The sequence below is a fragment of the Hippocampus zosterae genome, chromosome 1, assembly GCF_025434085.1.
Source record: "Hippocampus zosterae strain Florida chromosome 1, ASM2543408v3, whole genome shotgun sequence".
In the NCBI taxonomy this organism is placed as follows: Eukaryota; Metazoa; Chordata; class Actinopteri; order Syngnathiformes; family Syngnathidae; genus Hippocampus; species Hippocampus zosterae.
In genome coordinates, this window is record NC_067451.1 from 3,683,780 (window position 1) to 3,703,962 (window position 20,183).

The 20,183-nt window shown below is 47.7% G+C and overlaps 3 protein-coding genes and 1 long non-coding RNA gene across 8 annotated transcripts in view; 3 read left to right on the forward strand and 1 right to left on the reverse strand.

Moving 5' to 3' along the window:
* The window catches only part of sorcs2 (sortilin-related VPS10 domain containing receptor 2), a 90,464-nt gene extending 82,976 nt beyond the window's left edge, over positions 1-7,488 (forward strand). The window contains exons 19-29 of one of the 5 annotated variants that reach the window (XM_052062373.1): positions 49-220; positions 718-904; positions 1,043-1,176; positions 1,245-1,368; positions 1,447-1,559; positions 2,388-2,510; positions 2,592-2,691; positions 2,775-2,816; positions 3,298-3,397; positions 4,137-4,423; positions 5,353-7,488. In XM_052062373.1, coding sequence (XP_051918333.1) covers positions 49-220; positions 718-904; positions 1,043-1,176; positions 1,245-1,368; positions 1,447-1,559; positions 2,388-2,510; positions 2,592-2,691; positions 2,775-2,816; positions 3,298-3,397; positions 4,137-4,395 — 1,354 coding nt within the window. In that variant the 3' untranslated portion in view covers positions 4,396-4,423; positions 5,353-7,488. The remainder of the gene's footprint in view (positions 1-48; positions 221-717; positions 905-1,042; positions 1,177-1,244; positions 1,369-1,446; positions 1,560-2,387; positions 2,511-2,591; positions 2,692-2,774; positions 2,817-3,297; positions 3,398-4,136; positions 4,424-5,352) is intronic. The other 4 variants (XM_052062368.1, XM_052062375.1, XM_052062374.1 and 1 more) reach the window with 4 other exon arrangements.
* Positions 5,840-20,183, reverse strand: part of LOC127599255 (uncharacterized) — a 59,919-nt gene continuing 45,575 nt past the window's right edge. Inside the window, exon 2 of the long non-coding RNA XR_007962082.1 lies at positions 5,840-6,129. This is a non-coding gene — a long non-coding RNA (uncharacterized LOC127599255). The remainder of the gene's footprint in view (positions 6,130-20,183) is intronic.
* LOC127598973 (intraflagellar transport protein 57 homolog) lies at positions 7,794-9,602 on the forward strand. The gene has a single exon (XM_052062593.1). It carries the CDS (start codon positions 7,844-7,846, stop codon positions 9,251-9,253), a length of 1,410 nt encoding a protein of 469 aa, XP_051918553.1. The 5' UTR covers positions 7,794-7,843; the 3' UTR covers positions 9,254-9,602.
* LOC127598964 (equilibrative nucleoside transporter 2) lies at positions 10,649-20,110 on the forward strand. The gene is made up of 13 exons (XM_052062586.1): positions 10,649-10,918; positions 12,417-12,499; positions 12,574-12,655; positions 13,904-14,046; positions 15,501-15,640; positions 15,717-15,851; positions 15,947-16,044; positions 16,125-16,194; positions 16,572-16,768; positions 17,939-18,062; positions 18,151-18,236; positions 18,388-18,587; positions 18,750-20,110. The coding sequence occupies exons 2-13, from the start codon at positions 12,462-12,464 to the stop codon at positions 18,859-18,861; spliced, it is 1,425 nt and encodes a 474-aa protein (XP_051918546.1). The 5' UTR covers positions 10,649-10,918; positions 12,417-12,461; the 3' UTR covers positions 18,862-20,110.

Below are 20,183 nucleotides of genomic sequence, written 5' to 3' on the forward strand. Positions count from 1 at the left end.
GAAAAGAAACTGCTGGGACTGATGGATCCATTCTCCCCTTTTTTCCAGGTACCGCAAGGTGGTGTCAAATGCGTGCGAGGGGGGCCTGGACAAAGCGCAGAGTGCCAAACAAAGTAACTGCCCTCTGCTGCCCCCTAGAGGACTGCAAGTGGGCATCAAAGGGCAGATGCTGGCTGTGGCCCCTGGTGATGACGTCACATTCATCGTTCACCAGGAGGAGGTAGTGGGAGCCGCTTTTCTTTCCACCCAATTTTTATGTTTAGCCGAGCAACCTTGCATCGCTCCAAAATTTAAAAAAAAAAAAACTTTGATCCTGTATGTCTTTTTTCTGCTCAGATAAATATTTTGAAAAAAAAACTGAAAAATAACAGATTAACATTTGTTAGGGATACCCGCCATGTATAGCGTCCTTTTTTTTCCTCTTGCGCAATAGGGCTCAAAAGGTTTTGTGACAGGGTTGCGTTTAAGTTGAGAGACAAGCTCAGAGCACAATTCCACATATTTCAAATATGTCTGTGATGAAACCAAATGCTTCAACAATTACAACAAAAATGTACCCCGGAATAACTTTTTTTTGGTGACATTTGTAAATCATCAAGAGTGAAAAAAAGCCAATTTAAGGAGTGCTCGCATTCTGTAGATGTTAAGTAACTAAAAAAAAAAGAGGATTAAATGTGACTCGGTTTTTCTACCCCTATTCCTGTGCTGCTCGCCCAGGGCGACACGAGCAGCACCAAGTACCAGGTGGACCTGGGCGACGGCTTTCGAGCCATTTACCGGAACCTGACGGTGACGGATGAGCCCATCCAGCACCGCTACGAGAAGCCGGGCGTCTACAAAGTTTCCGTGCAGGCCGAGAACGCGGCGGGTCACGACGAGGCCAGCATGTACATCCAGGTCACAGGTCAGGATAATGCTTAGTTGGAAACAATGTGCTCTGGCGTCCTCTAGTGGCTGAGGGATACATTACAGTCATAAGGATGACGGGACGGTTGAGACGCGTTGGCGTTTCAGCACTCAATGTTAATTGTCCCACGTGCAGCACCTCTGCAAGAAGTTCACCTGGAAGTGACGCCCATCGCCGGGAGAAACCACCAGGTCAACCTGACGGCCGTCGTCCTTCCCGCCGAGGCCAACCTGACCGTCTTCCACTGGTGGATCGGAAACAACCTGCAGGTAAATGCTCCGCGGAGGAAATCCGGAACCTTTCGGGCTGACTAACGTCACCTGCGACTGCCGCGCAGCCAACGTTGACCCTGCACAACAGCGTGCTGACCAGCTTCCCAGAGGAGGGCGAGATTTCGGTGAGCGTCCAAGCCTCCAACGGGAGGTCCATGGTGCAGGATACCAGAAGGGTTCGCGTCTATGGTATAAGGCCTTCTCCTTCTTCCGCCATGTTCACCCTCAAGAAAGATTTTAGTCCAAATGTGTGTCGTACCCTGGCAGAAAACTTCCACGTCATCCCGCTGAGCTTTAGCAGGCACCTGGACCGCTTCAATCCCAACATTCCCGAGTGGCGAGAGGACGTGGGTCAGGTCATCACCAAGATACTGGCCAAGGTAAAGGACACGTGACAAAATTCCAATTGGGTGCGCCCAGTTGGAATTTTGTTTTTAGCCCGATTTCGATATTTGGCAGATTAAAATTTCCATACCGGCGGCCCGGTAGTCCAGTGGTTAGCACGTCGGCTTCACAGTGCAGAGGTACCGGGTTCGATTCCAGCTCCGGCCTCCCTGTGTGGAGTTTGCATGTTCTCCCCGGGCCTGCGTGGGTTTTCTCCGGGTGCTCCGGTTTCCTCTCACATTCCAAAAACATGCGTGGCAGGCTGATTGAACACTTTAAATTGTCCCTAGGTGTGAAAACGAAAACGAAAACGAGCGATATTTTATTCCTCGTCAAAGATTTGCGCTTTGTTGTTGGTCAATCACTTTGGTAGGGTGGGCAATCGCCGTTCTAAAAGGTAGGATTGAATTATTCATCTTCCGAGCCGCTTGATCCTCACTAGGGTCGCGGGGGACGCTGGAGCCTATCCCAGCTGTCTTCGGTCAGTAGGCGGGGGACACCCTGAACCGGTTGCCAGCCAATCGCAGGGCACACAGAAACAAACAACCATTCGCACTCACACTCACACCTAGGGACAATTTAGAGTGTTCAATCAGCCTGCCACGCATGTTTTTGGAATGTGGGAGGAAACCGGAGCACCCGGAGAAAACCCACGCAGGCCCGGGGAGAACATGCAAACTCCACACAGGGAGGCCGGAGCTGGAATCGAACCCGGTACCTCTGCACTGTGAAGCCGACGTGCTAACCACTGGACTACCGGGCCGCCCGGATTGAATTATTTTTATTTTTATTTTTTGTTCCTTTTTGCGTGTTTGTCCCCTCAGGTGACGGGTGTTCCGCAGGATTCCCTGGTTACCGTGGTGAAGGCGGGCCTGCCCACCGCCGCCGACCTGTACGTCCTCCCGACGGAGCGCACGCCAGCGAAAAGAAGCGCGTTTCAGGATAAGGTGAACGTCTGCGCTCAAGATTCACCGCTCAAGTGCAGTTTGGCTACATTTAACCGTTGCGGTCACTTTGTGCGTCCACAGCTTATTCCAGCCATCATGCGAGCTTTCAAAGAGCACAACGTCAGTTTCGTGGTGCGAGGAGGTCTCCAGGTCCTGGTGCTGCCAGCGGACCCAAACGCAGGTACTGGGCTTACACCTCCCATCCTGGTGGAAAACTCGGCGGTTTTTGTTTTAATGGCCGATTTATTGGTTTATCTCCCGAAGGGCTAGCTCGAAATGCTGTTGAGGCCACAGCAACAGAAAGTGGTGCGTTGGTCAGTCTTTCTCCTGCCGAGCTTCCGTTTTCACCTTCCCCCCCTCCCTCTTTCCTCTTCTCTGGTTTCCCAACGAGCCCTCGGATCGCCCCTTTTGCTCCCATCGCATGAATGCTGAGAGACGCCGTTGGTTATTCGCAAGTCGTATTGCTTCCGAGGGAGAGCAGAGAGTAAACGATTGTTCCAAAGCCGTAGCGACGGGTTATTTCATGCCACTCTCAGTTGAAGTCGACTGTCAGTTGACGCGTCAAACAAAGAGTGACAAGTTGTCTCTTTCAGACAAGCTCGCAGATTTGCCGCATCAAGCGCGACCATTCAGCTTCTCTAAGCATTCGCGTGCATTTGGAGAGTCTTTGCCGCTACTTTCTCGATTTTTTTCATGGATGGTATCTCCTGCAACCTCTCTTTTGAAATGTTTCAAGGTCCGATTTTTTGTTTTTTGTCAAGCCTCTTAAATTTTGTCATGGCCGCAGGTCACGGAGCTGCCGGCGGTCCCGGCGTCTGGGCCGTCGCCGTCATTTTCCTCATCAGCATCGCGGCCACGGCCTCCTTCGTTCTCTACAAGTTCAAGAGGTGGGTGTCATGCCCAGGCCCCGAGCCTGGAGTACGATGAAAGGACAGAGCGACATAAAAAAAAATAAAATGAATAAAAATGCACAAAAAACATCAGAAATCAAATTTTGCTCGGAGCTTGTGTGCGTCATCAAACGATGAAAATGATTCGGGCATGACCTCTTTTTAAAATTGGCTAATGTCTGGAGATTTTTTTTTTTTTAAAGAACTTAAGACAAGGACGTCATTACATTTGCACCCCCCCTCCAAAAAAAGGGAACTTTGCAGATTTTCTAAAGTCTTTTAAAACAGTCCAATTTTCTGACTGTGATTTGTGCCTACTTGAAACTAGCGATGCTAACACTCCAAAATGACATCATCCATTCAAACTACAGACCACTTCAGAGTGCCTTGTTGTTGGCCTTGAGTGTGCGCATGTCCCCCAGAGAAAGCAAGAAGGGGTGCAATTTGGATTTTTTTTATTTTTTTAAGTCTGACTTGACAGCCAAGCATATGAACAGGGGCTTTGCGCTGGCATGGCTTCTTTAGAGCGCCTTGTAGTTGCATCCGCGGGTAGCAAATGATGACACTGTACATCGTTTGAGCGCATGCCTTGTTTTCAAGCACCAGCAGCACTTCCTTGCTCGCAGCCCTCGCAGCAAAAAGTCACATGAATGAAATCAAAAATATTTTAAAAAGTAAAATAAATCGGAGCCCCCCTCTTACAACCCCTCCCCCCCAAAAAAAACCAATCCTGCAGTCCTTGGCTCAGGACTGAGGAGGTCTATCCCCCGCTGTTTTTCAGGAAGCTGCCAGGCAGCCGCAGCGTCTACGCCCAGATGCACAACGAAAAGGAGCAGGAGATGACCAGTCCTGTCAATCACAGTGAAGACACGCAGCACATCATCCAGGGCGAGGAGTTCATCGACGACGACCTGGACTCGCAGACGCTAGGTAACGCGGGAGCCAGCCCCACCTTCCGCTCCCTCATACGGACCACCACTAACCACTGCTACTAAATACCGCGCCACTCAAAGACACGCCAAGGTACTATTTGTTTTTGTTTTTTTGTTTTTTACGTTCTTGTGACTGACAATCTGACAAAGTTTTGACGTCAACACATTCACTGCCTTTGACGGCTATCGAAGTTCAATAAATTCAATTTTTTTTTAACAGGGCTGCCAGTCATTGATAATCAAATTTTGCCTTTAGAACGTGGTTGTAAATTTCGGTTTTCCAATTGTAACGACACTTAAAGTCATTTAGAAGTCAGTTGTGCACAAATTCTAAGTTGCGTGTTTGTAGGGCTCCGTGATATGGACCCAAAATAAAATTGTCACAAAAATCCATTTTCTGATACTTCTACTTTTTTTTTTTAATTCCATAAAGAAAATGTGAAAACAAGTGAACCCCATTCCCAAATTCACCAATTTGCTCGCAATAAGTGTTATGTTGGCACTATCTTGTAACATCTTTGTGTCAAGCAACCATGTTGAGGTTAGATGAGGAGTTTCATTTAGAAAAAATTGTGCTTTGCTGCCATATAGGGATATCTATCAGTAATTCGACTTTTTTTTTTTTAGGGTGGGATGTCGATTACTTGCAGAATTTGCTATTTGTGGCAGGGTTCAGGGCTTCACTGTAAACATGATTTTTAAATGTTCATAAGAATTTCACATTCTAAAATGAGTCTTCAAAATGGTAGGCGAGTCAAATCAAATGTGAAAATGATCCCACTCATGTCTGTTTCTGAGCAGGAAATAGTCAATAGTTGCTCTTTGGAAGAATAGCCACTGCTCTGTATGCAGCTTAGTTGTTGTTAGGAGCGGTGCACATCGGCGAGGACGCGCTTTGAACGACTGAAGCTGCCTTTAAAAAAAAAAAAAAAAGTACGAATGAGTAGTCACCTAGCCTTGTGCATACATAGTAATACATTCACTTTTATCCTTTCCTGTACCCCTTGCTCTTGTTGCTAGGTAACCATTCAGGCGTGGTGCCGGGTGTCAACTCCAGAGAACTCTGCAGTTACCTGAGCAGCTGATTGCTGCCATGGCGACGGCTCTCACGAACACAGGGATTTCACGCCGCTTTCAATCCACCTCCTCTTAAACACACACACACACACACACACACACACATATCCCGAAGCTTGGTGGGAACCCGCATCCATGGAGACCCTCTTCCGAAGGGTGTCAGCCCTAAATTCCACGCTTCTCACCATAACCACCACAACCATCCCCCGCCCCCTTGATTAACAGATGAAAGTCGGCGACATGGAGGGAAGGTGTACTTTTTTCTTTTTTTTTTTTCTTTTTTAAACTCTATCAGCCTATATTAGGCCTGGCACGCAGTGGGAAAGGGTTGATGTAAATGTGTAAATCTAAATGTTCACTTTGTTTCACTTGGGTGTTTAACACAGGAACTGCGTTGTTGTTTTTGTGTTTTTTGTTGTTGTTGTTGTTGTTGTTTTTTTTTTTTGAAGTGACCTTTTTTTGCAGTGGCGGACCTTGGCCTCACAATTATAGAAGCCTTCACAAACTAGACCCGTAATGCTACCACGGGCATCATCTGGATTTCTCTAATATTCATTCATTCATTCATCTTCCTAACTGCTTGATCCTCACCAGGGTCGCGGGGGTTGCTGGAGCCTATCCCAGCTGTCTCCGGGCAGTAGGCGGGGGACACCCTGAATCGGTTGCCAGCCAATCGCAGGGCACACAGAGACAAACAACCATTCACACTCACACTCACACCTAGGGACAATTTAGAGTGTTCAATCAGCCTGACATGCATATTTTTGGAATGTGGGAGGAAACCGGAGCACCCGGAGAAAACCCACGCAGGCCCGGGGAGAACATGCAAACTCCACACAGGGAGGCCGGAGCTGGAATCGAACCCGGTACCTCTGCACTGTGAAGCCGACGTGCTAACCACTGGGCTACCGGGCCGCCCTTCTCTAATATTAAATTTCCTAATTAGACAAAAAGAAAAAAAAAATATTAAATACAGGCACCCTGGATGGTGACCAGTTCAAGGTCTCGTCCGCCTTTGGCCCAAAGTCAGCTGGGATGGGTTCCAGCAACCCCCCTGGCGATTCTGTGCAGGATAAAGCAGCAGTGAAAATGACGTGACAACACATGATTAGCTTTGCGCTGGCCGACCAATCAGAAGATGTAAAAATTCCGGGATTGTGGGAAATGTGATTGGCTCAAGAAACGGTCCGGTTGAGTCTGAAGGCCCCCGGTCAGGATTAGATTGACAGCACACCACATAGAAATTGAAATTGGACACTTCCATTTACTGGAAAAAAAAAAAGAGAAATGCCGCCAGATGATGAGAATTCACCGCCGGGAAAAAGTTCAAGCCATTTTTATGAAGCAAATATGAGAATTGAGAAGTTCTAGATGTAAGTCAGTGCTTCTGACCGTGTTGGGTCCAGGAGACGAGGGCCGCCACTGCCTTTACGAGTTGGGACTAAGCACTTCCTTATTTTGACACGTATTTTATTTTCCACTCCGTAATGTTTATATCCGGGACGGACTTGGAATAATGTCATCCCGTTTTGATACAATTGCAGCAAATACAATGAATATGGATATTTTTGATACACTCGTCATCTCTCTCTGTAGACACTTTTTGGGGAAAATTCTCCACAGTGTGTGTGGCTGCACTATCGGTGTGAAGACTCTCTAGTCAAATGTATTGGGACGCCTCCGGGAAATGAAAACGGAAAGAACTGGATCGCTTCCACGCGAACACTTTGTACAAGAAATTCAAATTGCTAATTTGATGTGTTGAGAAATGTGTGTCCCGATCGGGGGCTTTCGATAGCAGAGTTGACTCGGTTTCATGTTTTTGTACAGATTTTTCTGCTTGCCCTTTGTTTTTTTTAGTCTTTTGTCATTGGCCCGTGTGTCAAGGAACCGCATGGGAATTCCAGGACACATGTGACGGCCCTGCCTAACTTCCAAGCACAGATTCCGCACTTGTTTTCCCTTCTTTCTGATTTGTGCGGTTTGATTATTTTTTTTTTTTTTGCGATTAAAATGATCCGAATGTCCTCATCAGGAAGCACAGAGCACTCCTCCTGGAATAAATCACTCCCAATAACACGCGCGTCTGCTGCTCTTCTCCTCTTGAGTGGCCGAGGGCCTCAAGTGCACTTGGTTGGGGGGGGGAAGCTCTCACTGACTGTGACCTCTAGAAAATGAATTATATCCACTCATCTGGTCTAATAAAGTCTGGGTCAGTAGCGGAGTCGGCTAGCAAAACGGCTAACGGAAATGAACTGCGTATGCTAAAAGCGCAAAAACTATCACTTAAAATACTTAGCACGGCCGCTAGCTAATGCCGTCCGGCTGTCTTCCCTTCCCGCCACTCGACTGCTACAAGTCAAGCGAACAAGCGCTGTGACATCATAAACAGCAGCCCACACAACACTTCTCAACAGAGACGACAAGCACTTTGATGACATCAGCGCGGCGCGGCGGCGCACCTCTCCACAGAGATGACAACCGCTCTGTAAACATCGCAACAAGGCGACGGCTTGCCGCTTCGCTAACAGAGATGACAGGCCTTTTCTCTTCTCTTCGATCGACGTCAGCTAAGCGGATCCGTTGTGCACCGGGTGCACACATGGCACACCACCGCCGCGGCGACGAGGACGACCGCGGGCCCGGAGCAGCCTACCAGGCCTTTGTGGCCATGGAGCGTTTGCTGGACAAGCTGCACATTTTAAACTACCAAGACGAAGTCCTGGCCAAACACAACATGAGGAACTTGACCAGGCATTACTTTGTGTCCAGTCCCTACCTGGAGTCCAACCCGGGGGAGCAGTTCTACATGTTCACCATCATCGCGGCGTGGCTCATCAACGCGGCGGGGAGGCCGTTCGACGAGCGCGTGGAGTACGGCGAACCCAGCGCCACCATGTCGGACATTCTCGCCGAACTGCGAGCGTTTGGCGTCCGGGTGGACTTCCCGCCCTCCAAACTCCTGTCGGGTTCGGGCGAGTATGTGTGCTTCGTGTTGGACAGGCTAGCCGAGGAGGCGCTTAAGAAGAGGGGCTTCTCTTTCCGGAGTCCGAAGTACGCGAGAGAAGACTCGGAAGAACCGTTTGCGGTGGAGGAAGACATCGAGCTTCACGTCGAGGAGGAGGTGATAGAGGAGCTGGACGACGACGAGGAGCACGCTCTGGACCTGGAGGCCTTGAAATTACGAAGCGCTCAGCCCGAAGCCAAGATGTCCTGCGTCAACACGGAGATCCTGCAGTCCATGGTAGACGCGGCGGAATGGTACCTGGAAGTGGAGCGCGTCCTCCCGCAGCTCAAAGTCACCGTCAAGAACGACAACAAGGACTGGAGGATCCACGTGGAGCAGATGCACCGGCACCGGGACGCCATCTCGTCCTCGTTCAAAGAGGCAAAAGGCTATCTGGAGAGGCTACAGGAGGACATCGGGAAGACCTTGGAGAAGGTCCGCAGTCGCGAGAAGTACATCAACAACCAGCTGGAGCACTTGATCCAGGAGTACCGCAACGCTCAGGCTCAACTGGGCCAGGTCAAGGAACAGTACCGGCAAGCCAGTGAGGGACTGACGGAGAAGGCGCGCGTCCTGGCCGAGATGGACGACGAGCTGAAGCGGGTGAAGCAGGAGACGGAGGAGAGGAACAGTAGCGTGTCGGACGGCGCGCCCCTCGTCAACATCAAGCGCTGCATGGCCGCCCAGAAGCAGGAGATGGTCCAGCTGGAGAAAATGATCGCCAGCCAACGTTTGCAGATGAAGAAATCCAACAGTTTACGGGACACGCACGCCGCCGTCTTTCCGGAGCAAACGTACTTTTCACACCACTCGCACACGTGGACTTGGGATTCTTGAAACTTGGCCAAATCCTTTGAGAAATGTCTTATTTTGACAAGGAGGTGGGACACCCATTAACTCGGGTACTTCATTCATTTATGCAACACTGGTTTCATTTTATTTTTTTAAACTCTGGCAACTCTACATTATATTAATGTATATAAACCAGTGATGCCCAACTTTTTGGGAGCCAAGGAATCTCATCGCACACCAGCAAACACAAATGACACCAAAAGTTGACAACGCTGGAAAAAAACAAAAGGGCTGTTGGCAAAAGATGATAGTTTTGCTCCTCAATTTTTCCATATCTGTACGATCCGAAATCATGATAGTCTCATCTCAATTTAGCCACAAAAATCCTTGAATTTTGTCCATGAAATTTTGGGAAACAGAAGTCAGCTAGCTAAATGCTAACATGTGATCTCTGCCTTGGTCGAACGTGAACGTGATAGGGTTTTGTCGAAGCACTGTCGCGGCTACTTTTTTTTTTGTCATTGTGCATGAGAACGTTAAAATGTCAAAATGCTCCTCGGGCCCGATGTGTATGCAAAATTTTGTTTTGTTTGTTTGGTGCATGTTCAGGCCCTGAAGTGATTCATTATGCAAAGAATTAGCAACTAAAAAGCGCCTCACAGCCCTGGCTAGTGAGTTGAAAAATGGTTGGGGCTACAGAGTAATTTCATGAAAGTTGGCCTTTCGGAAATTAGAATCAATTTTAAAAATTTAAATTACCGGCAGCAACACAGACAGCATACAACATTATTTTGGTTGAATCTCATTTATTTGCAAACTCTTCTGTCCTTGGTCCTTGCTCCTCTGCTTACATTTCAGCGTCTCCCACCAGAGATCATGTCAGGAGTCGGAGAGAACCAAATCGAGGAGGGAAGGACAAATGTTTGGGGAGACGTCAATGAGAAATGACCTTTTGTCATTGATGTGTGTCCCAAATCAATACATGCATTTTGCTTTAAGTGCAATTAAACTTCATACGGTCAAACCTGTTCCTCTTCACAACTCTGAATGTTTTTTTCCATTGCCCCTCACCAGCTGCCACCCACAGCTGCAAACCATGTAATTTCTGGTATGTTTTGCTTGACAGTCAACTTAAACTGGGAGGTACGAATAATTTTATATTATTCATCAGCATTTGCCAAATTGCTGCTTGCTGTAAAGTGAATTGAATCCGTAATTATTCTGGAAATTAAAATCTCAATTTCCCCTTGATAGTCCCATTTCAAAATTGACCAGAAAATGCCGGGTGGCCCGCTGGATTAAAAAAAAAAAAAACCTTAGTAGAACAAGTCAAATTTCACGTCACAGAAAACAAAACGAGCAATTTAATAATACAGTACATAAAATACAGGGTGAGCCGCTGGATCGCGCGGTATGATGACGCCACGATGACGCGCCTGGATGTGACGTCATATCCGAAGTGCTCATACTGAAAAGTGATCTTGGCGCCTGTGCTGCCTTCAATGATGCGTGGACAAGGAATGGGTGGCCTTTTGTGTGTCTTTGTAAATGTGTCTGTGTGAGCCCACGCCACGCAAAAACAACGACGGTTCCTAGCTGCGACGCCACGAAACCAGGAAGCAATTGGAGGAAGTATTTTTGTGGATTTGTTCACGTTTCTATCTTCGGCGGGAAGGCCACCTGAAGTGACACACGCTTTTTTCCCCTCAAGTAAGCGCCTTCCCACTCGCAAAACCCGCGTAACGTCAATAAAATGTCGTTTTCTTCCTCATAACAAAAGCATGTGGTCGTCAAACCTGAGCGAAAGTCGACACATTTCACGATACGCTCTACCCAACTCGTTTTCTTTGAATCATTTATTTTAGGAAAAAGCGTTTTTAGTTAAAACCCCAACAGGTGTGGTCATAGCAATAGCAAATCAACGATTATCTTGTACAGTGGACCCCCGATATTAACGCTTCTTGAGATGTGTTGAGGTTGTTGTCGTTGTTTTTTTAAGACCCCGCAAAATACTTACGAAATGCTAATAAATTTTCGATGTGAGTTCCCCACAAAAAAATGGTGGTGGCAGGCCAAAGACAACCGTATGGGGGGTGGGGAAAACCCCCAATCAATGAATTCGAGTGGATGCAGGGCTGCACTGTGTTTCACAGAGGAGTTTTGAGCACTAATGTGTTTGTGATGTTGCGACGTCTTATTTCTAGTCGTTGAAGCTGACCTTGTCATCAAGATGTCAGTTGACCTTTGACATCTTGGCCAAAACTACCAATTTCGTTTTCCTACCTTTGTTCCTTCTTTCGGACACAATTTTATTGTTTTATTTTATTCAAATTCTTACATCCATCCTTTGCCAAAGACCTGGTCCTTTTGCTCTTCCTTCCTTCCTTCGCACCATTTTTGCATTGTCCTGCTACTCTGTCTTACTTTTTTCCTGACCTGCTTTTTATTCAGACACCTCGACATCCTTCTGTCGTTTCCTCTTCCTTTCCCCCAGACACCTATTTTATTTTGCATCCTTCCTTCCTAAGATTCAGTCGACTTTTTTAAGACTGCCTTCTTATCTTCGACCCGTTTTTTTAACAAGTGTTTCCTTCCTGTTTAAGTAACGTCTGACCATGTGATGCCGTGGGACCCCATCTCTGAACATAGCTTCTCATTTCCTCCGACATGTGCTATCTCAGACGAGCAGAGTTGTAACAGGAGACCTCTTTACAACTGTGCAGTTGGAAAATGTTGGCAGGATGCTTGCCGCTACGCCTTTCACCGGCCCCTTTTTCTGTACTTTTGCACACCTTACATTCTCTATGATGCGCACATTGATAGCTGTGTTTTGTCCTCCCGCACTGCAGTGTGAGAAGTAAAAACGTAAGTGACTCTTTTCTGCTCAGAGGGGATGGAGCTTTTTTCTGTTGCTGGTCCCTCTCTCTGGAATAACCTCCCACTGAACGTTCGACAAGCCTCCTCGCTGCCCATCTTCAAAGCCCTCTTCAAAACTCACTTGTATTCTTTGGTGTTCGACTCAGCATGACTTAGATTTGTTCTTGGTTTTACTGCTTGGTGCTTTCTACCGCCTTTATTACCGATTTGTCTTACTGTTTATTGTGCATGTTAATTTGCTCCATGTACAGCACTTTGTATGCAGCGATGGCTGTTTGAAAGTGCTCGAGAAATACTCTTGACTTGACTTTTCTGGAACTGTTGTGCTTAGACGTCCTCGCCTTGTGCCCTTTAGCTTGGCAAGAACCACCCCTGCATGAGAATGAAGGGACGGAAAGATGCTCCTTCCGATTGGTGAGTCGGAATTGTATTTGCATTCAAGGCAATGGCACCTTATTCAAGTGTGGATATTTGGTATTATCTTACAGGGGCTACTTGGTGGCAATATGTTTCTTCATCCTGGGATTGGGGACGCTGCTACCATGGAACTTCTTCATGACTGCCTCATTGGTAAAAAAGAGAGAAAGGGGGGCGAAAGAAGTGTGTGTGTGTGTGTGTGTGTGTGTTTTGAAAGGCGCTTATAAATGATATGTATTATGATTATTATTATATAACTGGTGGCGGCCCGGTAGTCCAGCGGTTAGCACGTCGGCTTCACAGTGCAGAGGTACCGGGTTCGATTCCAGCTCCGGCCTCCCTGTGTGGAGTTTGCATGTTTCTCCTCGGGTCTGCGTGGGTTTTCTCCGGGTGCTCCGGTTTCCTCCCACATTCCAAAAAAAAAACATGCGTGGCAGGCTGATTGAACACTCTAAATTGTCCCTAGGTGTGTGTGTGAGTGCGAGTGGTTGTTCGTTTCTGTGTGTGCCCTGCGATTGGCTGGCAACCGATTCAGGGTGTCCCCCGCCTACTGCCCGAAGACAGCTGGGATAGGCTCCAGCACCCCCCGCGACCCTAGTGAGGATCAAGCGGTTTGGAAGATGAATGAATGAATGAATGAATATATAACTGGTAAGGATGAATCGTCGTCAAGTCAACAGTATTTATAGAATGGTGTGCCTACTTTATTTATATCGCCACGTTCACAACAGCTGCACCTGTCACAAGGGCGCTTTACAGAACGGCGAACGCGCAAGAACAAAATACTTCCTATTTTCAACCTACGCTTTATTTATTTATTTTTTGAAGCGGTGATCGATGAAAGAGGAAAGCGTCAAAGCATCCTTTCACCCGTGCGTGCATCGGATACGTCGTGCTCCAAAATGTGCGCACGTCTACTACAAGCTAGTTTGGAAGTAAACGAGAACCTGTCGCGTCCATTGACGAAAAAAAAAAAAAAAAAGAGATCGGTTCGCTTCTCACTGCTGATAACACGTGCGCTGCCGAGAAGGCGCAACCATCACGCGGAGATTCTTTTCATTTGACGAATGCTGCGGCCAAATTGCTTGAAATCGATCCACGATGGGTTCAAATCAAGGACAAAAACAACAACCCAAAAGAGCTCTCGCAGGCGGCTGCCAACGAGCGCCATCTTGATCAACCCCCTTCATCTTCATCTGTGTGTTGCTTTCTTTCTCTTTGCCCCGAAGCTCACAAGTGGCCTTTCACACTTCAAATTGTTCTTAAGCGCATAATGTAGGTCACCCGTATCATCATCATCACGAGTTGCCATCGCTTCCTTTCTGCAGTGTCTGTTCCCCTTTTCCAATATTTGCCGAAAGAGGATTTTATTTCTTTTTTTTTTTTTTCTCCCCTCTGCAGTATTTCCAAGAGCGCCTGAACGCGTCCAACGCCACAGGCGGCAGCGAAAACAGCAACAGCAAGTACTTCAACAGCTGTATGACTCTCCTGTCCCAGCTGCCCTTGCTGCTCTTCACCTTGCTCAACTCCATCCTCTACCAGAGGTCGGTCGGGCGGGCGGACGGACGGACGTTTTTTTAGCGGAGGTCACGCGGATGGCAAACCTTTGATGTTTATGAGTCGCGTGCCTCACAAACGTCAGGAATTAATTTCCTGCTCATTATTGCCGTGAATGTCATCAGCAGGTTGACCCGGAAAGACGGGAAAGGTCACAAAAACGCTCAATGGATCAGATGCTCTTTTTTTTTTTTTTTTTTTTTGGCCGTTCAGCATTTGATATTAGAACATCATTCACATTAAAACTTGAAGATCAATTTTTAAATTTTTTTTTCACTTGATGGATTTTTCCGGCCGCGCGGTGGGGGGGACTGGTTAGCACGCAGGTCTCACGGTGCGGAGGTGCAGGGTTCAATTCCGGCTCCAGTGTGGAGTTCTCACCGTGCTTTTGTGCCTTTTCTGCGGGTATTCCACTTTCCTCCCGCATTCCAAAAACATGCACGGGAGGCTGTAAATCGTCCCTGGGTGTGATTGAGAGCGCGAACTGCTGTTTGTCGATGTGTGCCCCAATTCACTGATTATTCATTCATTCATTCATCTTCCGTACCGCTTGATCCTCACTAGGGTCGCGGGGGGTGCTGGAGCCTATCCCAGCCGTCTTCGGGCAGTAGGCGGGGGACACCCTGAATCGGTTGCCAGCCAATCGCAGGGCACACATAGACCAACAACCATCCACGCTCACACTCACACCTAGGGACAATTTTGAGTGTTCAATCAGCCTGCCACGCATGTTTTTGGAATGTGGGAGGAAACCGGAGCACCCGGAGAAAACCCACGCAGGCCCGGGGAGAACATGCAAACTCCACACAGGGAGGCCGGAGCTGGAATCGAACCCGGTACCTCTGCACTGTGAAGCCGACGTGCTAACCACTGGACTACCGGGCCGCCCATTCACTGATTAATTGAGAAATAATCAATAGATGATCTATTATCCAAACTGTGCTGGTTTGCAACCGGAAAATTTGCAATCGTAAATTCCAAAAGGAACTTCATCCTTCTCCTAAAATGATGACTTTTCATTTTAAACCTCCTACGACCCGAACTCTTGCAAGGCGTGCATTTTTATTTTTTTTATTTTTATTTTCTCTTCGCTATTTAGGCTATTTGGGACCTGATGAGTGTAAAAACAAAGAATTATCTTTTTACTTGATGAAACGTCCTCGTAAGTGGACGCCAGGCCCTTTTTGTCCAAAATTTAACATTATAGTCTTGAAAACCAAAAGACGTCGTGTCCACACATGTGGACGCCGGTAAAATTGCATCTCTTACTTTTTTGGGGGTTGGAATTAGTCTCAACTTCATTTCTTGACCGTAAAACGACAACGTTTGCTCAGATACTGCGGCCGATCATGTTCATGCGGACGATGATGTAATGGACCCGTTGTGACCCCCCCTGGGGTGGGGGGCCTCAGGTTTGACACCTTTTTGCCGTACAACCCAGGATATCCGAGGCGGTGCGCATCGCCGGCAGCCTGGTTTTCATCCTGTTGCTCTTCATCTTCACCGCCGTGCTGGTGAAGGTGGACATGGACAGTGAGCGCTTCTTCTCCGTCACCATGGCGACCATTTGGTTCATCAACTGTAAGCGGCCAAGATGCCTCCTCCTTGGACGTGCGCGACCCTGCTAAAAAACTTATCTGCGGCGCTCCTCCCGCAGCATTTGGCGCCGTGATGCAGGGAAGTCTCTTCGGCCTGGTGGGCATGCTGCCCCAGAAGTACAGCGCCATCTTCATGAGCGGCCAAGGCCTCGCCGGCACGTTTGCCGCCATTGCCATGTTTTTGGCCAATGCCAGTAAGCGCACACGCGCCGGTTGCCTGGTAACCGAAAAGGAATGTCCATCGTTTTCTCCTCGCCGCGCTATAAACGTGTGCCCGCTTGTCCCTCAGGTGGTGCGGAATCTCGCTCGGCGGCGCTGGGCTACTTCATCACGCCGTGCGTCGGCACCCTGGTGACACTCTTCTGCTACCTGCTCCTGCCCCGCTTGGTCAGTATACGGGGGGGGCGCACTGGGCTCCACTCTTTGTTTTGCGTCCCATTTATGTAAAAGAAATTGTCTGTGTGCAGGAGTTTGCCCACTATTACCTGAAGAGCGCCAAATACGAGCCCGGCTTTGCCAAGGTTGAGCTGCTTACGGGTGAGCGCTTACGGATGATTTGTCAAAATTCCAACACAGAAAAACTACTCGTAATTTTCCGACGGTAACTTCCCGTTCCCAGCAAAGAGTTTGCGGTATAACGACGTGTCTTTCCATCTTGACGGCGGTCATAAAGCCGTCGGCGACGCACCGACCTTGAAAGGGGTCGCACACATTTCGATCGTCTGCATCCATTCCTGTTGACTTAACCACTTAAGCCCGTGATTGGCTCCCTCGTTTACTGTGAAATTCAATCAATTTGAGAGCCATTATCTCATTAGGCCGCCACTCACCCGTGCGGGAGTCAAACAAAGGCACCGTTTGTTGGGACGCGCAGCGCATGCCACTCTCACTGACCGTCCGCGTGTGTCGTCAAGCGGAGAGTACGGCGGTGGACGGCGGCAAGCTCAACGGCCTCGCAAACGGCTCGGTGGCCGGCGGCCCAAACAAAGATGGCGCCTCGGAGGAACGTGAAGGCGAGGCCCAGCGGGACAAAAGCGAGGAGGCGTTCCTGTCCGAGGCGCCGGTGGAAAAGAAGCAAGAGAAAGCCTCCCTCATCGAGATCTTCAAGAAGGTGAGCATCGGCGGGCTTCTCAAAAGGGGAGCGCTGTGAAACCTCAGTTGATGCCGAAGGTTGCGTACGTGCCAGACCCCAAAATACACATCCTGCGAGACCGCTCTGCAGTTTTAACCCTTTAAAAGCCTTTAACCCTTTAACCCACACTTTAAAAGCACAATTTAATTTAACAATTTTAAAAAATTGTTAAAGCACACTTGGGCGGCCCGGTAGTCCAGTGGTTAGCACGTGGGCTTCACAGTGCAGAGGTACCGGGTTCGATTCCAGCTCCAGCCTCCCTGTGTGGAGTTTGCTTGTTCTCCCCGGGCCTGCGTGGGTTTTCTGCGGGTGCTCCGGTTTCCTCCCACATTCCAAAAACATGCGTGGCAGGCTGATTGAACACTCTAAATTGTCCCTAGGTGTGAGTGTGAGTGCGAATGGTTGTTTGTTTCTGTGTGCCCTGCGATTGGCTGGCAACCGATTCAGGGTGTCCCCCGCCTACTGCCCGAAGACAGCTGGGATAGGCTCCAGCACCCCCGCGACCCTAGTGAGGATCAAGCGGTTCGGAAGATGAATGAATGAATGAATGAATGAATGAATAAAGCACACTTGAACTTCTCAGGTGATGTTTGTTTTTTTAAGTCATCCTTTGCCACGTTGTTAAGGAAAACCCAACAAAATGAAACATTTTTTCCCCCATCCTACACAAGACAAATCCTCCAAATATAAAAAAAAAAACAAATACTAAAAGGTCGTTTTAGTATTTTAAAAAAAAAGGAAATTAACTATAATAAAAAATCCCCCAAACATTTCTAACCCTGTTCCGAAGCGCCTCTCTTCTCACACAGTTCTCCAGATAAGAAGCCAAGTGTGCGTGCTTCAAGCTGTTTGTCATTCTCGGTTGACGTTTACTGCAAAGCTTGACATAAAGCAAAACAGAATTCAAACATATGTTGCATTACATACCTCCACGTGTGACTATTCAAACACCAAAGCCAAACCATCTAATGGCTGTCTTGACAAGATGTCCTCCAGCCGAATGCTAACATACAAGGCTAATGCTAACATCCAACAGAACTTAACGTCGATTTTCAATCTACTCTTCAATTCATACTTGCCTTGTGGACTGTAAACATTCGATTTGTTTTATTTCTGGATTGATTTTTTTTTTTTTTTTTTTTTTGCCAGATTTGGGTGATGGCGTTCTGCGTGACGTTTGTGTTCACGGTCACACTGTCGGTGTTTCCCGCCATCACCGCCGATGTCAAGACGTCATCCCCTGATTTCAAGACGGTGTTAAACGGAAATTGGGGTACGCCTTTGGGAGGCTTGTTGTTTTTTTGTTTTGTTTTGTTTTTTTTTTACCTCTAACTGTCCAATGGTGATGGTTCTCCACTCAGACCGTTACTTCATCAACGTGTGCTGCTTCCTGACTTTTAACATCAACGACTGGCTTGGCCGCACGATCACCACGGCGATACGATGGGTGAGAATGAAATAAATGAGCGATATTTGACGGTGTAGCCATTTTGTAAAATGCCATCGGATGTGGGAGAGAGGGAGAGAAAAATATTCATTCGTTCATTGTCCTTTCGCCTCCGTTGGAATCCGAGTAAGACATATTTTGGTCTTCTCAGCCCCGCAAGGAGTCGCGTCTCTTCCCGCTGCTGGTGGTCTCTCGCGTGGTCTTTATCCCGCTCCTGATGCTGTGTAACGTCCAGGATCGCTCCTTCCTGCCCGTCTACTTCGCCTCGGACATCGGCTTCACCGTCATCATGGCGCTCTTCTCCGTTTCCAGCGGATACTTTGTTTGCCTGTCCATGTCCTACGCTCCACAGTGAGTCCCAAAAAGCAGAAGCGACGCAAGTGCTCGCGCTCTGGTGAATGTGGAAGTGCTGACTAAGTTCAAATCAATTCCGTGAAGTTCATCTAACTACTTCCTCCCGCTGCCCCAAAGCGGCTCACGGTTTGGCTAACGTTGACTCCTTGTCGTCGTCAGGATGGTGGAGGCCAAGGATGCGGAGACCGCCGGATCCCTGATGACCTTTTTCTTGGCTCTGGGTCTGTCCATCGGTGCCGCGCTGTCCTTCCCACTGCGAAAGCTCGTGTAGTCTCTCGCAAAAAACGCACACTGACAAGCGCTGCTGGCTACAGCGGTGCCTTGACTTTGAGGGGTGGCCCAAATTCCAAGAGTCGATGAGAGCCACGGTCGCGATGCACATTTCGTTGCATCTTTTAGGGCGTTTTATCTAGAGGGGCGCAATTCTGCCTCCCTGGCGGAAGGGGGTGTGCTGGAACAATTGCTAGCTTAGTAGAGGAACAAATTTAACTTAAGACTAGGTAACACTATACATATAATAGGAATGAGTTTACTGCTTTTTTTAGTTTCTTGAAGTATTTATTTACTTTTTTTTTTGGTGGTTGCGGTCTTTTACATCCTTTCAGGGAACGTGTCAATATTGGATATGGAAGGGAATGGTTTTTGTTTCTCGTCGTTCTCCCGCAGTTTTGCATTTGTCTACATGAAATTTATCTTATTATTATATATTTATATATATTTCTTTAGTATCACAGAGCTGAGCCAAATTCTCCCTCGCTTGGCCTCTGTAAAGGCGCAATGCTGCCCTCTAGTGGAGCATTTGAGACACCGCTCCACCCAACTTGTTTTCCACAATTGAAACAGGTACCTTCTGCCATTGAGTGTAAGAGCATTTGAATTGTTCTGTCAGGCACTATATGTCACTGGCATAAAAAGATAAACAAAGATACATCAATTGTCTTGAAGACATGAAGTTAAGAGTCCAATTGAGTGAAATTGGACAATTCCCAATCACCGCATTAGTTAAAACTGCAATATTTGTGGTGTTAATATTTAATATGAATAGCACTTTCTTTTCGCGCAGCATCGCGTTTCTTTATTTTTTACGTGTATTTGCCTGCTAAGCAATGCTTGTTTGTGTCCTTTATATTTCTACTGATGCACTGTGCCTCACATTCAGTACATAGACTGATGTTTTACTTGGTTTTAATGCCTTATAGGCCTTTCTTTTCTCCAAGTAGAACATTACATATTTTAGTTTTTGGGGAGCAAGGGAGGGGGTTGCTGTCTATTTCTGTTGAGCAATTTAAAAGTATGGCAAAAAAGATCAAAACTATGCCCGTGGGGGGGTTTTGTTGGGGGGGGGTGGGGGTTACAATTGCCCCCCAAAAATATGCATCGGTAACTATTCTACCGTTTGCTGCATTTCTGCTTCAGCGGTCGTGTTTGTGTACTGTACTGTACATTTTTACCGGACCTTGTGGCTTGCACAAGTGTGACTCATGACACATTTGACTGTAAATAAAGGACTTGTAAAGGTTCATGGTTGTGTGTCTAATGGGGGACATTTGGGTGGTTTGAAAGATTGCACCCAGGCTTAAGGAAAAACAAAGT